At 48.3% G+C, this 24,347-nt stretch overlaps 1 protein-coding gene across 16 annotated transcripts in view; it reads right to left on the reverse strand.

The window, feature by feature from the left end:
• The window catches only part of Plekha7 (pleckstrin homology domain containing A7), a 191,148-nt gene that overhangs the window by 99,318 nt on the left and 67,483 nt on the right, over positions 1–24,347 (reverse strand). For 2 of the 16 annotated variants that reach the window (XM_015997371.3, XM_015997365.3), the window contains exon 1: positions 18,032–18,373. The exons of the other annotated variants lie outside the window; for them this stretch is intronic. In XM_015997371.3, coding sequence (XP_015852857.1) covers positions 18,032–18,111 — 80 coding nt within the window. In that variant the 5' untranslated portion in view covers positions 18,112–18,373. Of the gene's footprint in view, positions 1–18,031; positions 18,374–24,347 lie in introns of those variants that run through there. 16 annotated transcript variants of the gene reach the window in all.

Raw genomic sequence — 24,347 nt, forward strand, 5'->3', positions numbered from 1 at the left:
AAGAATGTTAATTCTAAAATTCTGAAATTATGGATACTATCTTTTCTGCCTGCTTCTGTGAAAAAATTCATAAAATAAAGCAGACCAGAGGTGTGATTCAGTTAGCAGAGGGCTTGCCTAGCATATACACGGCCATGGGCTTGACCCTCAGTACCACATAAACCAGGAGTGCTGTGCACACCTGTAATCCCATCATCTGGAAAACAGAGGCAGGAGAATCATCAGCTACACAGGGGCTTGAGGCCAGCCTGGGACACTGGGGGTCCTGAAGAAGAAGGGACAGAAATAAGAAAAGAAGGGGAAGGAATGGAACAAGGAGGGAGGGGAACCATAAAGATGTAAATTACCCATAACCACCACCAGTGATACTAATTTGGTGTTCTGCCACCTGTTATTTATGTAAGAATTAAAATTCATAAATACATTTTGCACGTATTGCTTGCAAAGGTTTTTGGCCTTTCAGATGGGGGAGTATATGAAATGTTTAGACAAGTGTGGAAGACACAGCAAGGGAAAGCAAGGGGACTGTGTGCACAGGGTGGCTGAAGGCAGCCTGCCCGCTGTGCCCTGCAGCACCTGGCCACACTGCACCATATTGGTACACCTACTCCAAACAGGGGTGCCTTCCCAGCCTTTTCCTGAAGCTCCAGAAGGCACATACAGTGAAATGAACATGGGTGCTTCACATCCTTATTTACTTAATTGTTTTATTATTTTATATTTTTGGTTGTGAGCCTAGCCTTTAACGGCTGAGCCATCTCTCCAGCCCTGTTTTATTATTTTAAGCTTTTGAGGCAGGGTCTTGCTATGTAGTACTGGCTGACCTAGTACTCATAACAATTCTCCTGCCTCAGCCTCCTAAGTGCTAAGAGTATGTTGTGTATCCCCAAGTGTGTTTTCCTTCTTTGAAACAAACAAAAAACAAATAAACAAACAAAACCCAAGATTTTCTTTAATGGTGTGTATTGAGTGCAGGTACACAGAGTCAAGAAGAAGGCATGGTATCCCTTAGAGCTTTAGTTAAAGATGCTGTGAGCCACCTGATACGGGTCCTCTGTAAGAAAGAACCTTTCTCACTCTTAATCACTAAGCCATCTCTCTAGTGCCCCACCCCTCCCTCTATCCCCCTCCCCCTCTCTTAATTTATTGTCTTATGCATATGAATATTGTACCTGCATATCTGGTCCCTGCAGAGGCCAGAAGAGTATGAGTATAACTCCCTGGAACTGGAGTTACAAATAGCTGTGAGCTGCCATGTGGTGCTGGGAACTGAACCTGGGTCCTCTGTAAAGAGCATTCTTGACCATTGAGTCATCCCACCAGCCCCCAATTTCTTTATTCTCCTACATCTTCTACACTGAAGTCAAACTTCTATCCTAGTGAAAATGAGTTTAAACCACTTTCCTCAAGGTCACCAGGACCCAAAGCATCTGTTAGGCAGTTTCCCTTTGGGACTCTCATCCTCCCTCCCACTCCCACCCCTAGTGGGCTGCTTGGAGAGATAACAGGACACAGTCCACTGCATCTGCAAGAAATAGCCACCAGCAACTCTTTTGAGCATGTCCCCCAAGTGGACAGAGAAGCAGAAATACCCCTGGAGAATCAGGCTGAGAGGGTCAGTTCTCAGTGGTGGGCTTTACCCAGTTCTATATTACTCCCCAGACCCCTGGGGGCCATGGATCAAGCACTGGGTGTAAGTCAGACCCCTGAGATCAGAGCTTACAGTTCATCTTCTTCCCCCTGTTCTCCAAAACAGGGTCTCACTGCTATTTAGCCCTGGCTGTCCAAGAACTCACTCTGTAGACCAAGTTGACTTTGAACTCACAGAGATCAGCCAGCCTCTGCCTCCCAAGTAGTGCTGGATGACAGGAGTGTCCTCTGGCCTCAGCACTTCCCATAAGAAGCATTTCATCTATCCAAGGCAGGCCTGACCTCCACTCCACAACAGGGAAGGTTACAGGTTTGCTCAGGCAGATGCAGACCCTGTGGACAGCACTCCTGACAGCAGGCAGCCTTGCGGCCCCTGGGGTCAGCAGCAGCCCTTCTCTCAGGCTCTCAGCACTGCCAGGGTCAAGGAGCAGCTTAGCAAGCTGGGTGCCACCCATCAAAATGGCCACCTGACAAACAGGACTGCTGTGGGTGGACCCATGTCCCCCACAAAATTCATGTTTGAAGTGCCCCCCCCATCCCCCCAGGACTTTAGAATGTAGTCATACATTCAGAGGACAGATCTGAATATTCAAAAGGTCACTGAATCCTGCACTAGGCATGACAATGGCACCTGAAGACCCAGCTGCTCACAGACTGGAACAAGGGGAAAGGTCGAGACCAGCATGGACAGCACAGAGAGACCATGTCTCAAAACAAACAGGTCTTAATGCATATGACATGACTCTGAGGAGATGAAGAGCTGACAACTAGACACTGGGTGGCCGCAATCTGCAAGCCAAGGACACAGGTCTCCGAGGACAAACATACCAACACCTTGACTATTAGCCTCCAGGCTGAAAACACACATTTATGTTGCTTAAGCCACCCAGCATTTTGCGACAGCAACCCAGGCACACTAACATAGGAACCTATAAGCATCTACTGGTGAGTGGGTGGAACTGCAGGTGGGGCACTGTTAATTGCAGGGCAGGAATGAGGCCACTTAGGCTTCATGAACTGACAGAATCCGATTCTTATTTCTCCTACTGGGTGACTTTGAGTAGGCCATCAACCTGTTTCCCTACTTCTAAAATGGAGAAAGCATGGTGCCTTCTCTGCGAGGTGTCTAGGTGGATGAAATGAGGTGTGCAATAATGGCTGACCACACATGCATTGGTACAAACACTCAACAATAAGTATCATTCAGACTACTCATTAATATGATAGCCACATTATCAGAGCAACTCTCAGTAGAAGAAGCTGGCCAAATGTGCTGGCTAGTTTTTATGTCAACTTGACACAAGCTAGAGTCACCTGAGGGGGGGAACCTCAGTTGAGAAAATGCCTCCAGAAGACTGGGCATATGGCAAGCCTGCAGGGTATGTTTTAAATTAGTGATTGATGCTAGAGGGCCCAGTCCATTGTGAGTGGTGCCACCCCTGAGCTTGTGGTCTTGGGTTTGATTAGAAAGCAGGCTAAGCAAGCCATGAGGAACAAGCCAGTAAGTAGCACTCCTCTATGCTTCCAGGTTCCTGCCAGGTTTGAGTTCCTGCTTTGGCTTCCCTCGGTGGACTAGGATTCGAGATATGTAAGCCAAATAAAGCTTTTTCTCCCAACACTGCCTTTGGTCATGCTGTTTCATCACAGCAATAGTCACCCTAACTAAGACACCAAGGGACAAGGTTTGAAGGTATGGGAAAAATGAAAAGAAGATTTCAGCTCCTCTGGCCATTATTTTTGCCAGGCATCCTCACAGGAACTGGAACCCTTTTGTGTTCTTGCCTTTCCTTCTTGAGATGTTCTAAGAATCAAAGACAATCATGCATGTGTTATGTGTATTTTGATAAAACTCTATCCATAAGTTACTGGGAGCAAGACTGGTTCACAAGACCTACAGAGCAACATTTGAAGGGGTTGAAAGCAGCGACAGCAGCCTGCATGTCCTTCCCGACCCACCCCACCATCTGATGCAGCAGCTAGAATGTGCAGATGTCACACCAGAGCCTTAGAACCTGCAGCACCTGGGCCTTTGTCCCACCCTGCCCTGTGACAATTCAGATGTTTCTACCTCTCTGCTGCTTTCTCTGCACCAAGTTCACCTAGGAGCATCTCTGCAGACTCCTGCTGGCTTCTCATCTGACCCTCTGTGAGTGCCAGTAACACCAAAGGAAAAGGTGTCAGTGGCTTGGTTTTCATAAAACATTTGACAGCCCTTCAGAAACTCACCACAAAAAAGAAAAATAAATAAATAAAAATAAAAAACAAAAACTGGCTTCTGTTAGTCAAAGGAAAAACCAACTGGCCAGTCTTGCAAGACAATGGGTCCCAGAGGGCTTTCAATAGTCACCTGGGAGGAGGGGAAGATTAAAATCCTATGGGCAGAAGATGAAGGGTAATAGACTTGGCCAATTCACAACTAGAATCACTATGCTGAGATCTGCACTTTTCACTAAGAAATCTCAAGTGCTGGTAATTAGACCTGAATTTTATCATTGCCACTTAATAGATGAGTAATGTTTTATAAACATTTCCACATACAAGGTGTCACTTCATTCTCATTGACAACAAACATTTTTTTTTTCATCATAATCAGCTAAGACAAGGCACCATAGAAGGTTAAGCGACTTGTTCAAGATCGCACAGCTGGGAAGCACAGGGCTGGCAGAGAAGCCACAGACTAGAAGCCAAAGCAAGAGGTCTTTCCAAATTGATTTATGCCTTCCTCCATGGGCCAGGATACAGGCGAGAGGAGAGCTCATATGCAGTGTGACTTCTATTTATATGTGTAACCCTGCACATTAGCCAAGCTGGAAAGAAGCCAATTATGCAAATTATAAAAGTAAAATCCCCAAACATAAAGCTGTCAGGGAGCAGCTTGAGCCAGAGCTTCTCCCATGAAACTAGTGGTCTTGACTGGGATGATTCTGCACCCAGTGGATGTTTGGCAACACTGGAGACATTTTTCATACTTACAAGTAGGAGGGGCTGTGTGTGTGTGTGTGTGTGTGTGTGTGTGTGTGTGTGTATACACAAGCCATTCCTTGGTGTAGAGGACAGCTCTCCACAACAAGGAATAATCTGCTTCCAGCAAACTAGAACAGAAGAAAGATGGGCCAGGCTTCTCAAAGGTATGAACACTATGCAAATTCGATGTGATGGTGTTAGCCTTCCAGGTTCTTGGGCAAGTTAACCACATGGCATCTCTTTACTATAAAACAAGATGGGGGGGAGGGGAGCAATGTGACATAGTAATTCTCAAACGTTCTTGTGCCCAGGCAATGGCCTTGGAGTCTCACTAAAATATAAAATCAATTCCTAGAAATTCTGTAGCTGCCACCATCACCTGGGACATCAGTTGCAGGTAATCAGCAAACTACAGTCCTGCCAATGGCGCAGGTGAGCAGGTGACTCCTAATCTTTCTAAGCAAGATTTGCAAGTCTGGGGAACACTGGCTAGCCTAGAGGTGACAAGGGCTTTCTCCAGGGAGTACTAGCTGCAAGGCTGAGAGGGCTGAAGGCAGCCCAGCAGATGAAAGGAGCCCCACCAAAACAGCCCTCACAGAGCAAAGCTCCAGCCACAAGCACCCCGAGAGGCTGAGGAAGGATGCTGCAGCCATGGAGAACAGCCATGAGCTAGTCACAGAAAGACACTAAGGACACACCCAAGCATGGCAAAGGGTCTTTTTTCCACCCCAGCAGTGACTTGCCCCCATTAACTCCTTTGGGGAAAGGTACCCACAACATTCTCCAGGAAGCTGGCTGACCTAAGCCTCAGGGTAGAAGAGTGCCATGCTGCAGGCACCCAATCCTTTGGTCTTTTCTCTAAGGCACAGATCAAACACTTATGGTCTGGTAGTACAGTTTTATCCTAACATCCAAAGAGCTAAACAAGAAAGAAAAGAAAAATCGAGGGAGGAGATTCCAGGCCCTGGCTGAAGAACCACACAGAGGCAAATGTATATCCTACTTCTTCCTTTTCATCTTTTGATGTGAGCTAAGCATCCTCATCCTGCCCACATCACCTGCTCAGTTACCATGTAGAGGGACACAGCTGGAGCACAGCCTGCACAGGATCTCCACAAAGGCATCAGGAAGTCTGGGCATGTGCTCATCTATCATTCTCCCTTCTGCTTCCCGGGGTGATATGGAACAAACTTCTGTGGCAGGCATCTTGGTTTTCAGATGCTCGTCTTCCCATAAAGACAGTGCTGATACGATGTGCCAGGCATGCCTTACTCCTAACATTAGGAGAATTGGAGGGCATTAGGACCACCTGTACAATTTTTTTATTTTTAATGATATTCCCATCCAAAACAGAGCCTCCACACCAGGTCCCGGGCATCTAACTCGGGGATTCTAAGTATAGCCAGAGATACAGCATTTGTGGGCGCATATAGCACAAGTGGGGATCTTGGGCTCCAACTTGGAGCTAAGCACCAGGGACATTCAGCATCAAAGTGAATCCAGGCTAGCAATGAAAGGAGAAAGAAAGGCATACTCTTGAAAGGAGGAGAAACAGTCTGGTGTGGCTAGTTAAGGTGGGAGCACACAAGACACTGGTTTGCCTCTGCAGTGCTGGTTTTATTTCAGCCCAGCATTATATTGTGCCCGGCACCAAGGGAGGGAACAGCACATTGTAAGAGGTAAGCATCTCCTTTTAGGACTATTCAGTCACCCAGGCATCGGTGTGTTCACAAGGAAGTGGATCTGCTGGTGCTGAGGAAGGGCAGGGCAGCATGCAGCTAGAGGAAGCCAGCCAGCCTGGGCCAGGTCCCTGAGGACCTTGGTTCCACCTCCTACAGCAGGTAATCCCCCCACCCCAGGAGCTGGGGGCCTCCAGTCCTGGACTCTATCCTCAGACACTGGCTCCACCCTGATGGGGCTGTCGCCAGTCAATTCTAAAATGCACAAGTGGGCAACAAAGGGTGCTCTGGCTGCCCTCGAAGCTGCAGCTTCCTGCATGTCATCTCCCTTCTAAATTAGCATGCTCCTCTCTGGATAGAAAGCCGCTGTCTTCTGATAAAGGACACTGGCTAAGAAAGGTGGCCCTGCTATTTGGCAAGGGTGGATAGCCCAGACCAGACCCAGCCTCTTGTATTTGCAAAAGCTGTCCCGAGACCAAAATGAACCTGATGCCCCTCCCTTTAGGGGTCATTCTTCTTCAATGTATACCAATAGCTTAGTCAACTAGCTCTGGAGACATCCCATCAGTGGCCCCAATCACATCTTTTCCCAGAGAATGAATCTGATGGACCCGCTGCGTCATGCACCGCTCTGCATGATAACTGCCCCACAAACTCTGTAGAGGGCAGGGAGGTCTGGGCGATGGCCTCTACAGGATGGCCTCTCTGGGATGCAGAAACCCTACCTGGTGTTATCAGTGGCAACTTGATGCGGAGAGCGCCCTCCCAGTCGTGACAGCATTAGCCAGAGCCCCTCGAGTTTCCTCCAGGGTAACATAAGGCTGGTGGCTGGAGCTAAGCTGGACTGCTGGAAGATGGTGTGCAGTTCACTCTGCTCCACTTCACTGAGAGGAACCAGCAGCAGGTGAGGATTTAAAATGCAGCAGATGAGATTTAGGTTAGATTCACGGGCGAACTTCCTGACTAAGAGGGAAGCATTGGAAAGGCTGACCCATTACTTAAATTTCACTGGCAAGCCACAAGAGGCTGATTGTCCTGTCCGCCAGGACTGGGGGGTAAGTAACACAGAGGCAGCATCAGTGCATAATGGTCAGAGGCAGGGGCCTCACCCTGACTGCCAAGAGCCGCTTCACCGCTGACATGCACCTGAATATACTTATCTTTGAACTAGAAAATCAAGTTCAAAGGACTGAAGGAAATAGAAGAAAAAAGTCAAATGTTCTATGCACTTCAGGAGAAAAGGTCTACTGAACAGGGAACACCAACCACCACGACAAAGCAGATGAAATGCTTCAAGGCTGCGAGGACCCGGCTGTGAGTGTGACAAGTGTGTGAGACTCATTAAAAGCTGTGCTCTGCCAAAATACATACCTGTGCATTTCAGAAAAGACCAGAGGTGCTGCGGTGCAGGCCTGTGGCCGAGCGTCCAGCTAGCATGCAAGAGTTCGATCTCCAGCACTGAGGGGAGGGGAGGACTGGACCTATCGTGCACGCCCTCAACCCCAGCACTCAGCCCAGGAAGACCAGCCACACCACGGGAAAGAGGGAGGCAGGGAGAAAAAATAGCTGCCGTGATTGGCAGTAACTATCTGTGGGTGTGGAGGCATACATTCTTACTTTCTTCTTTTTTGGGTATTTCCAAAATATTGAAAAGTAAGAATAATCAGAAAAAGCAGAGAAAGAGGAGAGCTGGTCTCTGACAAAGCTCTACGAGTGAGTCCACCTCATCCACACAGCCATTATTCCCAGAAAGCAAAACGCTGACACTTGATCCCGTACTTGGCAAGACAAACACAATCTGCCTTCCAGAACGGCCTGGCGTGCCCACGAAGCACCTGGAAACCACACATAGCCATTCCACTGGGAGGCACAGGACTCCTCAAGAGAGTCCGGGGTTCTCAATTCTTGTCCAGTCCTTTCTGCTCATCTCACCCAGTGTGAGGGTGAACAGCAGGGGAGGGAAGAGGGGTCTGCTGAGCAGGGCCTCTTGGAGCAACCCTGAGAACATTCCAGAGTCAGAGTCAGCCCCTGCCAACTGCTTGCCCAGTGTAGGCAGGGGCACCGCAGGCCTCATCCACAGTCTGCAAAGTAGAAACTGTTGGCTTAGATTAAAAAAAATGGCAACTCTAAAATTCAAGGCTATTTGCCACAAGTCACACCAAGGAAATTAGGTGGCAGGGCTGGGACAAAATTCTGCCCACACTCCCCAAGTCAGGAAGTGTCCTCCTCAGCCACTTCTAGCAAGGGCACCCATGCAGAGCATGCTGTGGATCACACCTCTCTTCTAAACTTTCCTACTTGACTCTCTCAGACAGGCTGCCTCACTCTCTCTTGCTACTGTCCATGGATACAGATCAGCAGCAGCTCTCAATGGCCACCTCAATGGCTGACTATGGCCAAGTCCCCAACCCTCCTCAAGGACACTGAAGGATGCTGAGCCATCAAGAGGTGGGGCTCCCTGTGAGCATCCTTTCTGGAGGGATATGAGCAGCTTGTGTCCTGGAGTTCACAGATCCTATGAACAAGATCCCCTTCCCACTCAAAGCACATCTGAAGCAGGCAGACCCCTCAGCCTTCCTACAGATGGGAAAACTGAGGCTGAAGAGGTTGACCTTCTCTGAATCTATGAAGAAGCAAACCTAGGACCAGAACTGAAGTATCGCTGGAACTCGTCCTGAAAAGTTGCAAACAAGTGTCTGCCCCTCTCTATAGGACCCCAACTGTGCCAAAAGACAAGTCTAGCAAGTCCACCTTAGGAGGCAATGAGTTCACTGGGCTGACTTACAGGACAAAGTGACCCCAAAGCATCGGTACCGCACATAAGTGCCACCCCAGCATGGATGATGCTCCCCACAGCTGTAAAGACAGAGGCCCCTTCAGCTAACCTACTGTCTTGCTCTAAGCTCCTCCCGAGAACACAAGGCTACAATTTGAGTAGAATCACATACAGCTGGCCAGGAGGTAGAAGAGGGAAGGTCTGGACTCTGAGCTGAGTGGCCAGTGGTGCTTCTCACCCCCTTCTTCTAAGGGCACGTGTCAACATCAGCAGGTCTGACCTCTTGGAGAGCTCTACACATAATCACAGCTGCTTTTTTTTTTTTTTTTAAGATTTATTTATTTATTTATTATGTATACAGTGTTCTGCCTTCATGTGTCCCTGCAGGCCAAAAGAGGGCATCAGATCTTATTACAGATGGTTGTGAGCCATCATGTAGTTGCTGGGAATTGAACTCTGGTCCTCTGGAAGAGCAGCCAGTGCTCTTAACCCCTGAGCCACCTCTCCAGCCCCCACAGCTGCTCTTGATGAAGCTGAGGGCTGTTCTGCTCCAAAGGTCACACTCTACGAGATGAAGTCTATTACATTGGGCTCCATGATCTTTACACAGAGGCATACAGAGAACTTGGGCTCCGGGCCTGGGTTCAGAACTCAGCCCCATTGTCTCCTACAGATTTTGTCTGGAAATGGGACCAAGAAGTTGAGGGATGGGCTACATCAGCCCGGGAAGAGGCAGCTTTGTCCGTGTGGAATGGCCAGTAGCCCCCGCCTTGCTTTCAGATCTTACTTAGAGGACACTGAACACACTCTTCCTGTTGTAGTAAGGATCTTTCTGCCTCCTTTTCCCAACCCATCCTTCAGGGTTCTAAGACCCCAGATGTACAGTCCAACCAGGGCCTCACGGCGATCAGAATGGCTGTTGAACAGCAGGGCTGACTGTGCTATTTCACTGTTGAGTCCGCAGTATCCATCTACTGTCTCATGTCATGCTACTACAAACTACCTGAAGACACACAAATGGCACAATCCAGTGAGAAGGAGCCTTACAAAACTAACCCAGGCTGGGTACCGCGGCACACACCCATTATCCCATCGCTCGGGGGCTGAAGCAGGTAGACCGCAGACATTTCAAGACCAGCCTGGGCAATATAGCTAGTACCAGGCCAGCCACGGGTATGGAACACAACCCTGTCAAAACAAACCAAATCCACAAACATAAGTCAAACAGATGAATCTCTTATAAATTGTGTTAAGTGTCACAGAAGGACAGGAATCTGCAATATATAAATAAAGGGCTAGGCTGGGGAAACAGTTCAGCAGGCAAAGGCACTTACCACCAATCCCAACCCCGAGTTCCATACCCAGAGCCTACATGGTGGGACAATGGATCCAACTGACACAAGATGTCCTCTGACCTCTACATATTGCCATGTCAGGTGGAGGCCCATACACCTCTACACACACACACACACACACACACACACACACACACACACACACACACACCAAACATTTTTTTTTTCAGTTGGGAAGGATACTTACCAGAATTTAGAAATCAATGTGACAAAAATTATTTCCAAGGCTGGAGAGATGGCTCTGAGGTTAATGGCCAGCACTGCTTTTACAGAGGACATTGAGTGGCTGGCTCCCAGGCACCTAGAACCCCAGCTCCATGAGGATCCAATTCCTCTAGTCTCCACAGTTGCACTCACATGCACGTGTACAGACACACAGAGATAATTAATTTAAAAATTTAAGTGTTTATCACAAGAATTTGATTGTGGCTGGTGTACATACATCTGTGATTCCAGCACTCAGGAAGCTGAGAAGGGAAGCGCCATGAGTTCAAAGCCCACCCAGGCTAAAGTGTGAGTATGAGATATTTTTTTAAGAGGAAGAAGAGAAATTCATGGCTTCTTTTTAGTGGTTTAGAAAAAAAAAAGGAAAACAACTTAGATGTCTGTAAATAGGGGAACTGATAAATAAATAAACTGATAAATAAATTAGACATCTATACATTGACATTAAAGGCTGGCTGGAGAGGTGGCACAGTGGGTAAAGGCACTTGACCCCAAGCATGACGACCTGAATTCTGGGACCTCTAGGGTCACAGGAGATCATCAGGTGGTCTTCCGGCCTACACATGAGCACTGTTGCACAGGTGAGCACAGACATACAATAAACAGACAACAAACAAGTCAGTATTTTAATGGATAATAAACTGAGCATGAAGTACACACTTGTAATTATAGTACTTGGGAAGTAGAGGCTGGAGCAGTGGATCTCAACCTTCCTAATGCTACAACCTTTAATACAGTTCCTCATGTTGTAGTGACCCCAATCATAGAATTATTTTTGTTGCTACTTTATAACTGCAATTTTGCTACTGTTATACATCATAATGTAAGTATCTGATATGCAGGATATTTGATATGTGACCCCTATGAAAGGGTCATTTGACTCCTCCCCAAAAGTGGTCGTGACCCACAGGTTGAGAACCACTGGGCTACAGGATTGTGAATTTCAGGCCAACCTGGGCCACATACTAAGACTCTATCTCAAAATAATAATAAAAATAATAATAAATTAAAATTTTAATTTTATTAAATTTAAATTTTTTTAAAAGGTAATTTACTACATACCTTACTTTTCTCATAAACAAACCTGAATTCCTCTATGGACAAAGTACAGACAAAGGTCTACTGATGGGAGAGTAACTAAAACACCTTCACCCATACACACCCAACACACTTACACTCGTGCATAGAAAGCTCTAGTGATCACAAATACAAAGTCTGCTTCACTGGGCATCAACAGGCTATCAGAAGGGCAAGGGCAAAACCCAGAGCTCTGTCAGCCTCCAGGGGCTACCCATGGCCCCAGACTCAGAGCCCATGTCCCTCCAGCCTCCACCGTCAGCCAGGCCTCCTTCTCTCCGCTCTGACTGTCTAGGCACCCGGTAATCCAAAGCCCTTCCCTTCCTCACACCTGTAACTCTCTTTACCAAGAGAGGCAGCACCTCCATGGGCTCTGGGATTAGAACCCAGACATCTTGGGGCCACTTGGTCCAGCTGTCACAGCATCTATGTGTATGCAGCACCCGGTCAGTGACTGCCTGTTTAAGACGATGAAATCACGGTGGCAGGCACTATGGAAACACCCAGTGAAAACTCTTTAATCAGTGCTGGTGCTGTGAACTAGCCATGTAAGGAGGTACATACTGTAAGGAGGTACTCTAGTCACTGGGACACGGCACCAGTAAGTGGCCACACTTTCTTGGCTGGGCTAGGAGGAGAACAAAACTTAAACCTCTAGCCTCTATCCCCAAAGCAGACCGTGAACGTTGCTCCCCTCGACAGCCTGAAGCTCTGGGTTTCTTCGGCGATGGAGGCAACAGCTCGCACCTCCTCCTACCTTCTACCTCTGCTCTAGGTGCATGGGCTCTGGTTGATTCTCTGAATGCTGAAAACACGGACATATGACTCTCAAAACTCATGTAACAACTGCCCTTTAGAGAAACTGACAGGCACAGACCACATCTTCCTGGAGCCATGTGGCATCACCACAATGGGAACACAAGCCAAATGGCAACATGGTAAGTGCTCTATCGCTTAAATGCATGAGTCAGACTCGATAAATTCCAGTCTTTGAAATTCTATCAAAATGAAGCTTTAAATTAACGGGCTATGACGGCAACCTAGCAACCCAGCCTCATTCACTGCCACCTGAGCCTGGTACTAAAGAAGTCGGATCCTAACAGGCATCAGAGCTCAGACAAGAGGATGGCTGGGTCCCCAGCATACAACCTGTGGGAAACTAAATGCTAAAATGAGTAGCTGGAGCAGGCTGAGAGCTGAACCCTAACTCCATTTTCCCCCTCCTCACTGACCTTGGGCTTTATGGACCTTAGGAGCTTTCTGGATACCAATAAGCCTGTTCTCACCGACTCATAGGTAAGACGCCCAGCAAGTAGAATGTGTTCACTAAGGGCCGGTTCCTTCTTCCAGTCCCTTAAGTTACTAAAGCCAGCTGGGCAAGTCCCTCTGTCACTGGAAGAGTGCTTACCACACCCCACCCACACACTGCCTCTGAAATCTCAGCCAAGGCCCCGTCCAACCTGAACTTCCACTTTTTTCTTTAAATAGACAGCACAGATTCTAGCCACATCCAAAGTAATAATAACTGCCAAATGAGGAGTTTAAAATTTTAGCTGTATTGTTTTTCAAATCCATGCAAAAAAAAAACCCTAATATATGCAACTGTTAAAATTAAAAGTATGCACCCCTGTATTACCACATTGCACTGAACCTCGAAACATGGGTGAGTGGAGGGAGCCCGAGTTCTGGATGTCTTGGATCAACTAGAAATGCTCTGTATTGTCTAGTCAGGTCTGAGACTCAGTTTCCCCTATTAATAAAGGCAATAGTCAAAGCGTTTCCATCCCTTCCAGTTTCAAGTCTGACATGAATTATCAAGTGGCCCCCAAAGAAGCAAAGTAATCCAAGCAGAGAAATTCTTTAGACTCAGCCCTGAATGTCTTGCTCATCTTTCTCTCCACCCACGGTGCAGAGACAGTCAGGGTGACCTGACTCGTCAGGAGACAAGGCTTATAGAAAGAGTGCCTGCTCCAAGACACAAAATCAGATCTGCCCAGAAATAATAATGACCTAATCTCCCCTGACAAAAAACAAATGCCCCACTTCCTTAAGAGCAAAAGTTTTTAAAAACTCCACCAAAATGCAAAGTGCTTATCTCCAGACTCATCCACAGTTCTTCCCTTTTATCTTCTCTTGTAATATTTAAGTTTTATAATACATAATTGAAAAGAAGAATTATTAAAACTGTTAAGCAAGACTGCCTGCCGCTGAGCCAGGACAGAGTACCATATGTCAGCAGCACACATGTGGACACCTGGCCTCAGGCGAGTCGCTGCATTCTGTTGTAAAATGAAGGGAACGCCACCTGCTCTGATGACAGACATCATCAGGCTGCTGTGGGGCAGCGGCTGCAGGACACACTGGAATCTCTGTGCCTGCTAGAGCTCTTCACTTCCCGACTCCTGGAGTCCTACCAGTTGCGTTTACTTTTCCTTCCAAACCAGAACTGATTGCTTCATGCCACACCTTCCTAATGTTGCTTTAACCATTAAAAGAGAGAATGGCCCACAAGGCTGCAGCCTTTGCTTACGAGCAAGCTACCAAACTAACAAAAACAAATTGGAGGCTGAGCATAACTCTGGTAATGAGCAATTCTGAGTTGAAAACACCACCAGCTGTGAGCCCTTGTTTTCCCAGGGTGTTCTGTTCCTTTCTTCTTTCTGACATTTTTTTCCTCTAATATTTTGGGAACTTCAAACCTCAGTGCATACTGGCAGATCGTGGGAAGCAAAGGCAAAATGAGGCAGAAGCATTCATTGAAGAGTCAGAGAGCTGGGACCTTTGGAAGTGCTGGGCCCAAGGACTGGCTCTGACCAGACTCGTCCTGCCCAACACCAAACCAAAGAGATAGATAACCTTTGTTTTTTTAATGTGTGTGTGTGTGTGTGTGTGTGTGTGTGTGTGTGTGTGTGTGTGTGTTATGTATATGGTATATATGTATACATGTGTGTGTTAAGATGCACTCACGTGTACATATGGCTATATAGGCTAGAGGTCAACATCTTCATCAAAGACTTTCCACCTTATCTTTTGAGACAGGATCTCTCACCAAACCCAGGGCTGGCTGCTTTCAAGGAGAAGCTGGCCAGAGAGCCCCAGTACCAGCCTGTCTCCTTCCGCCGAGTTGAAGTAACACCCAGCTTTTAAGTGCTGGGATCTGAACTCAGGTCCTCAGGCTTGAGCAGCAGGCACTCTACCACCAAGCCATCTCCCAGCCAACGACAACTTCCTAAAAGTGAGGGCTAGAGGCAAGAGTCTCTCCCACACAAGAGACATTCAAAAGTCACAGACAAGCACGTGTCATACCCATTAGCTCCAGAGCTTGTGGGATGATGGGAAGTGAGAGGTTCCCAAAAGCACAAGGGGCCAATAGGAACATCGCACTTATTTTACAACTTATGCCTGATTTTGCCTACAGCAGCAAGACAGGTCAGTGAAGAAAGGTACACAAACATATTTGAGGAAACTTGAATTCAGAAACTCTCAAATGATGGTTTCAAAGAAGCAATCAAGTAATTCCTAAAAGCTCAACTTCTTCATCAATAAAATGTGAACAATAGCATCTGCCTCTAAAACTGTTGAGAATTCAATGACACAACACAGGAAGGCGAGTCCAGCAGCACCAGGTGCACAGCCCCACGTAACATGGAATGTCATGCCACTTTCACACACAGGATCCATTAGATCACAAAAGCTGTCTTTCCTGAGTCGGGTTTCCTTACCCCTATTTCACAGGTGAAGAAACTGACTCAGCCTCAAGAACACCGAGCAGAGACGGAGTTCAAACCCAACTCCACTAAAAAACACACTCTCTCTCTCTCTCTCTCTCTCTCTCTCTCTCTCTCTCTCTCTCTCTCTCTCTCTCTCTTCCTGTTTCTGCATGCCCACAGCACGCAGGCCTGGAATAGGGGCCCTTTGCCCCTCACAAGACACAGTGCAATCCCCAGAGGATCTTTATAATTTTTTTCCCTGATTCAGATTCCCTGATTTCACCTGATTCAGAACAAACCTTCAGAGCACTCCTCTCTTGCCCTCAGAGGCTCCTGGAGTCAGTGTCCAGCAGCGGCCTCAGCTGCTGCTGGACTCAAGTCTATCTGTTCCACTCAGAGTAGAGACAAAGAGCAAGATGGGGGAGGGTGGGGCACACAACACATGGACACTTCCAAATAGTCATATCCTCTGACCCCACAACCCATCCCACAATCCCAAAGCCTCCCTGAAAACGGCTTTGCTTTCCCTGAAACCCTCCAATCCCTGGTCCCTTCCCATTCAACTCACAGCGCCTAGGGGATACTACTATTCACTGTCTCTTTACGGAATCCCCTTGGATGGCTTCACTAGGGAGAGACGGGGCCATTATCAATGAATATTGAGACATGGACAGCGGCGTTATTAGACAGTGTATTGGGGTCAACTCCCTAAACAGGAAAAACAGCTCACAATCAGAGGTGCCTCCAACCCCTCTACACAGCACCAATGCCTGGGTCACCACTGGAGAAGACAACACTCCTGAGTGCTGGCAGTGGTACCCAGAGTGTACAGACCAGCAGGCCCTGCTGAAGAAACCCATGGTACAGTTCCCTCAATTATCCAGGATATTAGGGAAGCAGTTTCCTTACAGACAAGCCCTCTATTTCTGCCTGAAAGACTGGGGTGAGATAGCTCTGTCTCAGCAGCCATTGGCCTGGCTAGCACACGGAGTGGAGGGGAAGAGGAACCGAATGAGTCAAGTTCCTGAGGAAGTCTTCAGAAAACTGGAGTGTAGAGGGTACTAGGCCTGCTCCAGAGCCTCTGGCCTCCTTGCCCCCCGCCCCCCCTAAGTCCACCTCCTTCCACTTCGCACAGTCTTTCTTCTCATCACACGCACTGCCCCGGTTCTTGGCCCTTCATTAACCAGACCAAGCCCTCTCTCCTAAGCTGGGAAAGCAGTCCATCACAGCTTCCCAGGTCTCAAGACTCAAAACTGCGAGGAAGGCTGAAGGTGTCAACTCTCCTTACGCTTACTTCCATGTATCCCCAGAGTTCGTTCACACCCACAGCCTCCATCGGCAGCAGCCTGCCTCTTCCCCTTCCGTTCCTTGGGGCCCAGGCAGAAATACCCTAAGCTGCACTGCACACCTAGTGCTGGGTGATGACAGAACCCATGCTCTCCTGCCGGGGCCAAAAGGAAACTGAAACTGCCTGAGGGCGAGGGCTTCATCCACCCCGCCCCCACAGTTCCACACCTAGGCTTGTCTTCTTGTCTACTGGGGGCCCAGACTGGGTACCCGCTGTCAGGGTCCTGCCAGAGGTCCTGCCACAGACCCACGTTCTCAAAGCGGCACCAGAGGCACTTGTAGAGTGCAGGCATTGCACGCAGCATTTGCAGCTCAAACTCCAGGAGCACACTAAAGAGCTCAGTCTGGTGTTAGAGTGCAGTTGGTTTCCAAAGGCAGAGGAAAGGTGAATACTGTTAATTTTAAAAAAAAAAAAAAAAAAAAGATAAAAATGAAGGAATATTGGCTTGCTGTCCTCCCCAGGGAGTCTGGTTGTCCCACAGACAGGAAAAAGGTTTCCCTCCCGAATACTGGTTTCCTGGGAGAATGCCCACATTCTCCTTGGAAATACACTGCAGTATTATGGACTAAAATGGCAAGCGGGGGTGGGGGGTGGGGGCGAACCACCAATCTCATTTCCAGAGTCTCTGTCGCCAGCCGATACATATTAATAATTAACCTGCCTACCAGGAGGTGCTGATGCCAAGAAAGATGAGTGACAGCACCGGAGCCCTAGCCCTAGAACCCCAGGCTTCAGGGCTTGGGGTGCAAAGGGAGATTGGAACAAAGCCCTGCCTTCTTTCAGGAAGAAGTGTCCGACACCTGAGATGTCACTCATGAGGAGCTGACCCCTGACCTTTCCACAGCCAGCTTCAGGCTTTCACTCTCCAGAAAGTGTACAAGGAAAGGCTCTGGGAGGGCGGGGAGGTGGGATCATCGGCCCACCCGGTGCAGAACCACTAGCCACCTCCCGCCTCCTTCAGAGCCTGCCTCGGACCTGCAGCTCCCACACCTCTGGGGCCTCTCAGTTCCCACGCACCACCGGCGATTTTGGAAAGCCGTACTGTCTGCAGAGAGAGAATCCTATTACCATGAACATAGGCGGGACTTGGAGACGAGATTCTTAACCCCGCCGGGCAGCTACCGGCGCGCCCTTCCCAAGACGAGAGCAGCTAGGGGGTCTCTTAACCCACCGCGCCCAGACACAAAGCACAGACCGCAGCCCACGATCCCCGCGTCCTGCCCGAGAAAGTTCGTGCGTGCACACACCTGCAGGCTGCCCGCGGCTCTCCCCAGCACTCCAGGGTGGCGGGGCGTGCATCCCGGGGCGGGCAGCGCCAAGGCTCCATGCGCCCGCTCCGGCCCCAGTGGTCCACCGGTCAACAGCTTTGGGCCACGGAACGTGGCTGGGCCTCCAAGCGCCCACCGCACATCGTGCGCCCTCCTCGTCCTCGCCGGGGCCTTTGCGAAGAGCCCACACCCACTTGACATCAGCGCCGACCCAAGCGCGCCGCGCAGAGCCAGACGCCGGCCCCTGGCAGTCCAGAGGGCGCCCTAGGTGCTGCTGCGCGGCCAGGACGGCGCGTCCCAGACTGGCACATTCCTTCCCTTGCAGAGGATGCTGCAAGCCGGAGGAGGCTGAGATGGAGGAGGGGAGGGAAGCAAGCGCGCGGGGAGGGCAGGACCTACGGCCTCACCACTGCGGGCGCTCTGGCGCCCAGCCAGCCACCAATAGCCCTGCCAAACCCTTGCACCAAGCACCCATCAACTATGAGAACCAGGCTGTAGGTTACGTGGTACGATGTCCACGCGCCGCCAAAAACCCTCTGAGAGCCCTGACCTTGAATTCTTCTTCCGCACAATGTTTCTGGAAGCTCGGCTTTAACAACCAACCCCTAGGGGATTGCCCAGCGGATTCCGGTAAGCCAGGAAAGAATGCTTGGTTGGATGTGGCTGCTGACCCCCATACCCTAGGGGTCCACTGACAGGCACCAGCGAAGTACACCATACCCATTGGCTTTGGCAGCCCCAACTGTGTTTTTCTTCTCTCAATGCCCTTGGTAATAAGGGACTTCTCTTCTGCTTCTGCACGCAGTCGGAAATAGAACCGCCCAGCAACCCACACACACTTCTAATTCATTCATTAGCATCTAAATATTCAAATAAAAATAAGGCTTAGAATGTGCCTTCAGCTACACCGAGAAGATAAAGTTCCTGCACTCACAGCCGGGATAGTCTGGTCTGGATGAGAGCTAAAATGCAGAACAAACTCGTTACAGTGGTCGCCCAAAAGTACAGGGGCACGCAGGCCGCTAGGCAAGAGACCCCAAACTGACTCAGCAATCAAGAAAGCCTTCCCTGAGGAGGTGCCCCAGCTGCAGGGGCTTGAGGAGGAAGTACACTGGTAATCAACAGGTGGAGATGACCGGGCAGAAAGTGGGCGTCCATGCCTGAGGATCTTGTCCAGTGGGTGTGTGGGGCAGGCAGCCTACAGGCCCTGGAAAACAGTCTACCTATGGGTCCTGAGACCTTCATGTGCTTTCTCATCTCTGCCTGACCACGGCTGTCTTACCTCAATGAGCAAACACTGAGCAGATTTGGGAACCTTCACATACGGCTCCAGGTCCTTCAGAAACACCTTTGCTCTCTAGTCTCTACAGTGCAGGGATGGGATAGGACAATGCTTCTCCCAAGAGCTGTTTAACTCGTATCTCCTTTGGATAAATATACAAATGCTGTTTTCCGTCGCCTCTATGATACAAGACAGTAAACTATTTTCCAAATCACAAATCATACCGAAGAGCTGGCTCAGTGGGAGCTAAGTTCCAATTCCCAGCACCCATGTAATACTGGGTGGGTGTCATGGCCTGCCTATAATCCCAGGGCTGGGGAGGTGAAGCCAAGGTTCTGGAGGCAAGCTGGCTAGCTAAGACTAGCTGAATCAGGAACCTCCCAGTTCAGTGTGGTTATACGTAAGGTGCCTCAATATATGTGGTGGAGAACAATCAGGAAAGACAGGGTCAACCTCCAGCCTCCACATTGTGGGGGGCCATCACTCACCCCACATTTCCCCAGAGCACTCTTGAGTGGAAGCAGCAGGAAATATAAGTTAGAAGGAGAGAGAAAGATAGAAAATACAGAATAGCCTCAAGAGGGCCCAGATCCTAATTCCATCGGGCCTTGACTGTCTCTGCCCTGGGGTATTTAAAGGAATGCCAAGGGGTGGAGCAAAAGACCTCCCCCCAGCACAGCAAAGTGCAGACCATCTCAGACACGTGCACTCAGGCCTGTGGTCTAATTAATCATCCTCTCTATGCAGACCTGCTGGGTAAAGCCCCTAGGAAACCTAGAAATGGGCTCCAACACCACACGAGCACACACACACATGCATACAAAACTAAATGAAGTCAGTGGGGCTGCAAACATGGCGAAGAGCACCAACTGTGCCAGGCGGTGGCGCACGCCCTTAATCCTGGCACCCTGGAGGCAGAGGCAGGCAGATCTCTGAGCTTGTGGTCAGCCAGGACTACAAAGAAAAACCCTGTCCTGGGGGGGAAAAAGAGCACCAATTACTTCCCCAAAGGGCTTGGATTCAAGTCCTAAACCCACATCTGCCTCCAACTCCAGTTCTAGGAAATCTGATGCCCTCTTTCAGCCTTCTCTGGCATCAGGCATGCCTGTAGTATACATACATGCAGGCAAAATACCTATACACATACAAAAAATAAAAAGAAATTTAAAAAGAAAAAGAAAGAAACCTTAAAAATCATACCAAATTCACTTGTTAAAACTGTATGTGTCCTTTAAGTATTACTATACTGTCTTTAGATGTCTATCAAGGACAGTTTAAAAAAAATGGATAACAAGCTCAGCCTGCCACAAAAAGTCACCAGTATTCACGTATCTCTAGCCTCACTTAAAATTCTTCACCCAGACAAATTGGCCAAGCAATGAACAGAAACCCTGGGCCGTCCAAAAATAAAGAACAGGAATGCTGTGGAAGATTCTTTTGAATAATTTCTAGTTCAGTGAAGGGAAATAGACAGACCTACTGTAGGATGTGTACAATGTTCCTGAGGACAATTTGGCAATATGAAATAAAAGCCTTAAAAACACTCAGTTTCCGTGAGCCATCAGCTCCACAGTTAGTTAGTTATCCACAAAATGCACTCACTGGTGTCACCATTTGCATAACAGTACATAATTACAATGACCTAAACACATAAGAGACTAGCTAATACAATGTGTGATACATCCTTACAGTAAAACACATTCAAGTTTAAAAATGATCCACTTGGGGCCGGACACAGTAGTGCACGCCTTTAAAATCCCAGCACTCAGGAAGCAGAGGCAGGCCGAGCTCTGTGAGCCTGAGGCCAGCCTGGGCTATGTAGTGAAATACACATAGAATATTTACTGCAGAATAAACAAAAGATTCTAAAGCAGACGATCTTGACTGTGCATGTGTTGAGGTGGGGGGAAGCACTTTCCATGGAGCTGCTTGGTGCTCCTTTTTCTTAATAACTGATTTCATCCACGCCCTGCGGCAAGCATATGGCAGCTATGGCACAAGAGCCTCACAAGTAAATCTATTAGCCCATATTAGAGCTGTAAAACCCTAATACGAAAGCAGAATGGAACAAACCTTCAGGGCAAACAGGAATACAGCTCGTCTTCACCCGCACACACTGGCCACTGGGACTGGATCTTGTCTTAAAGGGGAATCATTTTGCCCCCAGCCTTCTTGTAGAGATTTGTCAGTTATCCTTCTAGCCCACAGGTATTCAAACTTTAGTATGCACAAATTACTGTCCATGGTGGTACGGGGTATGTCTGATTTCAGCATATGGTTCAGTAAAGCAGACAAGCAGGCGTTGAGCCAATATGTCAGAACCACGGTGGGCTTTTTATCCTCTTCCTTGAGATTTTCTGGTGTTGCTAACTTGTCTGACAATAAACATATTACTTTGATGATCAGTTCATAAAATGACTGCTTAAAAATAACCAAAATTAGGAAACCTTTAAAAATACAGGCGTGTGTAGTGCGTGCCTGTAATCACAAAGCTTAGGAGACTGAAGCAGGAGGATTGCTATGAGTTCAAGATCAGCATGGGCTACAGGATGAGGCTCAGTGAGTGCTCTTAGCCACTGAGTGATCTCTCCAGCCCCTACATTGATTTTTGAAAGGTCAACTCTGATTGTGCCCTTCATATCCCTCCTTTTGGTCTGTGCTGACACTGTCCTAGCCTGTGCCCCAACATCCAAGGACAGCCAGACCATCGTCGCTAGGATACCACATAGAAAAAACTGGCAAGAAAATTATTTTTACATTTACCTCCTGGGCTGTGCTTATAACAATGCCCAGAAACTTAGTAAAGGTTCCAAAATGAAGCAGCCATGACCAGGGGCAAAAGGTTCTGTCCCTGCTCCCAAATATTACCACTGTATGCTAATTACTATATTATTCAAATACTAGGTGTGATATTCTGGGTTCCTAGTGAGCTCAGGGAACATAAAGCCTATACCTTTGATCCAAAGGAAGAAACAAAACCCCTGCTTTTCCAAGGCCTTTTGGGGCCACCACGCACACACACAAGTCACACATTAATCAGGTCTGGCTGATAAGTAGGCGGGTGCTCTGTGCCTCGGCTTCCTCTTAGCAGAGATGAAAAAGCACTTAGACGAATAGCTAGCACCCCAGCGTGGGGCTTTGCTACTTAAGGAAAGCATACACGAGGACTTGCAGCGAAAGAAGGGAGCTACTAGCTGTGGTGGTGCCCACCTTTAATCCCTGCACTCAGGAGACAGATGGATCTCTGTGAGTTCGAGGCCAGCCTGGTCTACAGTGCTAGTTTTAGGACAGCCAGGGCTACACAGAGAAACCCAGTCTCAACCAATAAATAAATAAATTCGAGAGAAGGGCATGCGTGCCATGATGTGCATGAGGAAGCTAGGACAACTGCCCGCCTGAGTTCTCTCCTACCGCCATGGGGGTCCTGGGGATTGAACTCTGGTTGCCAGACTTGGCAGCGGGCATCTTTGCCTGCTAAGCCATCTCAGAGGCCCTTCCTCCCATTCCGAGCTCTCCAAGAACCATGAAGGTTCCCAGAGGAGTGAGTAGAGGCGGAGGGTGACTGCTAACGCTTGTGGTATAACACACATCAAGGACAGAGGGCAGGTGGACGGGCTCCCAACTTCGGGACCAGGTTTCTCCAGTTTTAATAGGCTGAAAACCATGAGGCAGGATCTAAAGATGGCCACTTTAATTCAATCATCCTTCCACACCCCAGTCACTGTGACACATCCTGTGCACAAAATAAAACGCATGACTTCCAAGCCAGGCAGATATGCCATTAGGTTACATTTTAAATCCACCTGGAGCCTAATCAAGCTAATTTTACTGTTATTGTGCCTATTAAAACACGAAGTCTTTGTTTAGAGAGAGAACAGAGGGGAGGAAAGCAGAGCCATTAATGCTGGGAACTCTGATTAGTCCAGAGCTGTTTCTGGGAAGGAAGTTAACAAAAACAAACTCGACATCAGGCTGATGATCCGAAGCCAGTGATCCGGGCATGCTGGGAGGAAAAGCAGGGCAATCAGGAGCTGCTCCGGATCAGCCTGGACTGCAATACAGAGAGACTCTGTATTAAAACAAAAACCAATCCTGAATTTTGAAAGTAGCTTCAGGTGGGCCAGAAAGCTGGCCCCAGGACAAGCGAGAAGACACACTAAACACATGACCAAGGAAGCCAACATGCATGAGATGTGGGACCTGGGGTGAAACGTCTTCCTGCTCCATAGTCAGAGACCAAAAGTCACCCAAATAAAGAATTCTGATTAAAAAAAATTTAAATATTTAATTCTTTTTTTATTTATTTATTTATTTATTATGTATACAGTGTTCTGCCTATATGTGTCCTTGCAGGCCAGAAGAGGGCACCAGATTTCATTATGGGTGGTTGTGAGCCACCATGTGGTTGCTGGGAATTAAACTCAGGACCTCTAGAGGAGCAGTCAGTGCTCTTAACCACTGAGCCATTTCTCCAGCCTGAGTTCTGATAAAATTAATAATTAAGGGTGCTGGGAAGATGTTTCAATGCTTAAGAACACTTACTGCTCTTGCAGGAGACTCAAGGTTGGTTCCCAGGGACTTACTCTAAGAGAATCTAAAATAAAAAGTCTAGAGTGAACCCAGAAACAAGCCCTTGTTCTATTTATTTGTTTAGTTGCTTGTTTGAGTGTTTATGTGGTGGTGACGGGCTCAAATTGCCCAGGACCTTGTGGGAGCTGCTCTCTAGCACTTAGTTCTATTCCCAGCTGGAGTCTGCAGCAGGATAGCTCCACCACCACCACCCCTCCCCCGATTTGGCAGCCTGCAGCTTGGAGCCCAACTAAGAGACTTTCTAAGCTTAAAAAATTTAGTTTAACACATGGACCACCCTTAGCAGCGATCACCCAGGTAGTCTTAGATTAATTCACAATAAAAACTAAACAGAATCTAGCGGGTACCTCTTATGAGTTCTCACCCCACACAAGACTATAGCATGATGGATGCTCAAAAAACACAGGAATGGAAGACGATTCA

Source organism: Peromyscus maniculatus, chromosome 1, assembly GCF_049852395.1.
Source record: "Peromyscus maniculatus bairdii isolate BWxNUB_F1_BW_parent chromosome 1, HU_Pman_BW_mat_3.1, whole genome shotgun sequence".
Classification (NCBI taxonomy): Eukaryota; Metazoa; Chordata; class Mammalia; order Rodentia; family Cricetidae; genus Peromyscus; species Peromyscus maniculatus.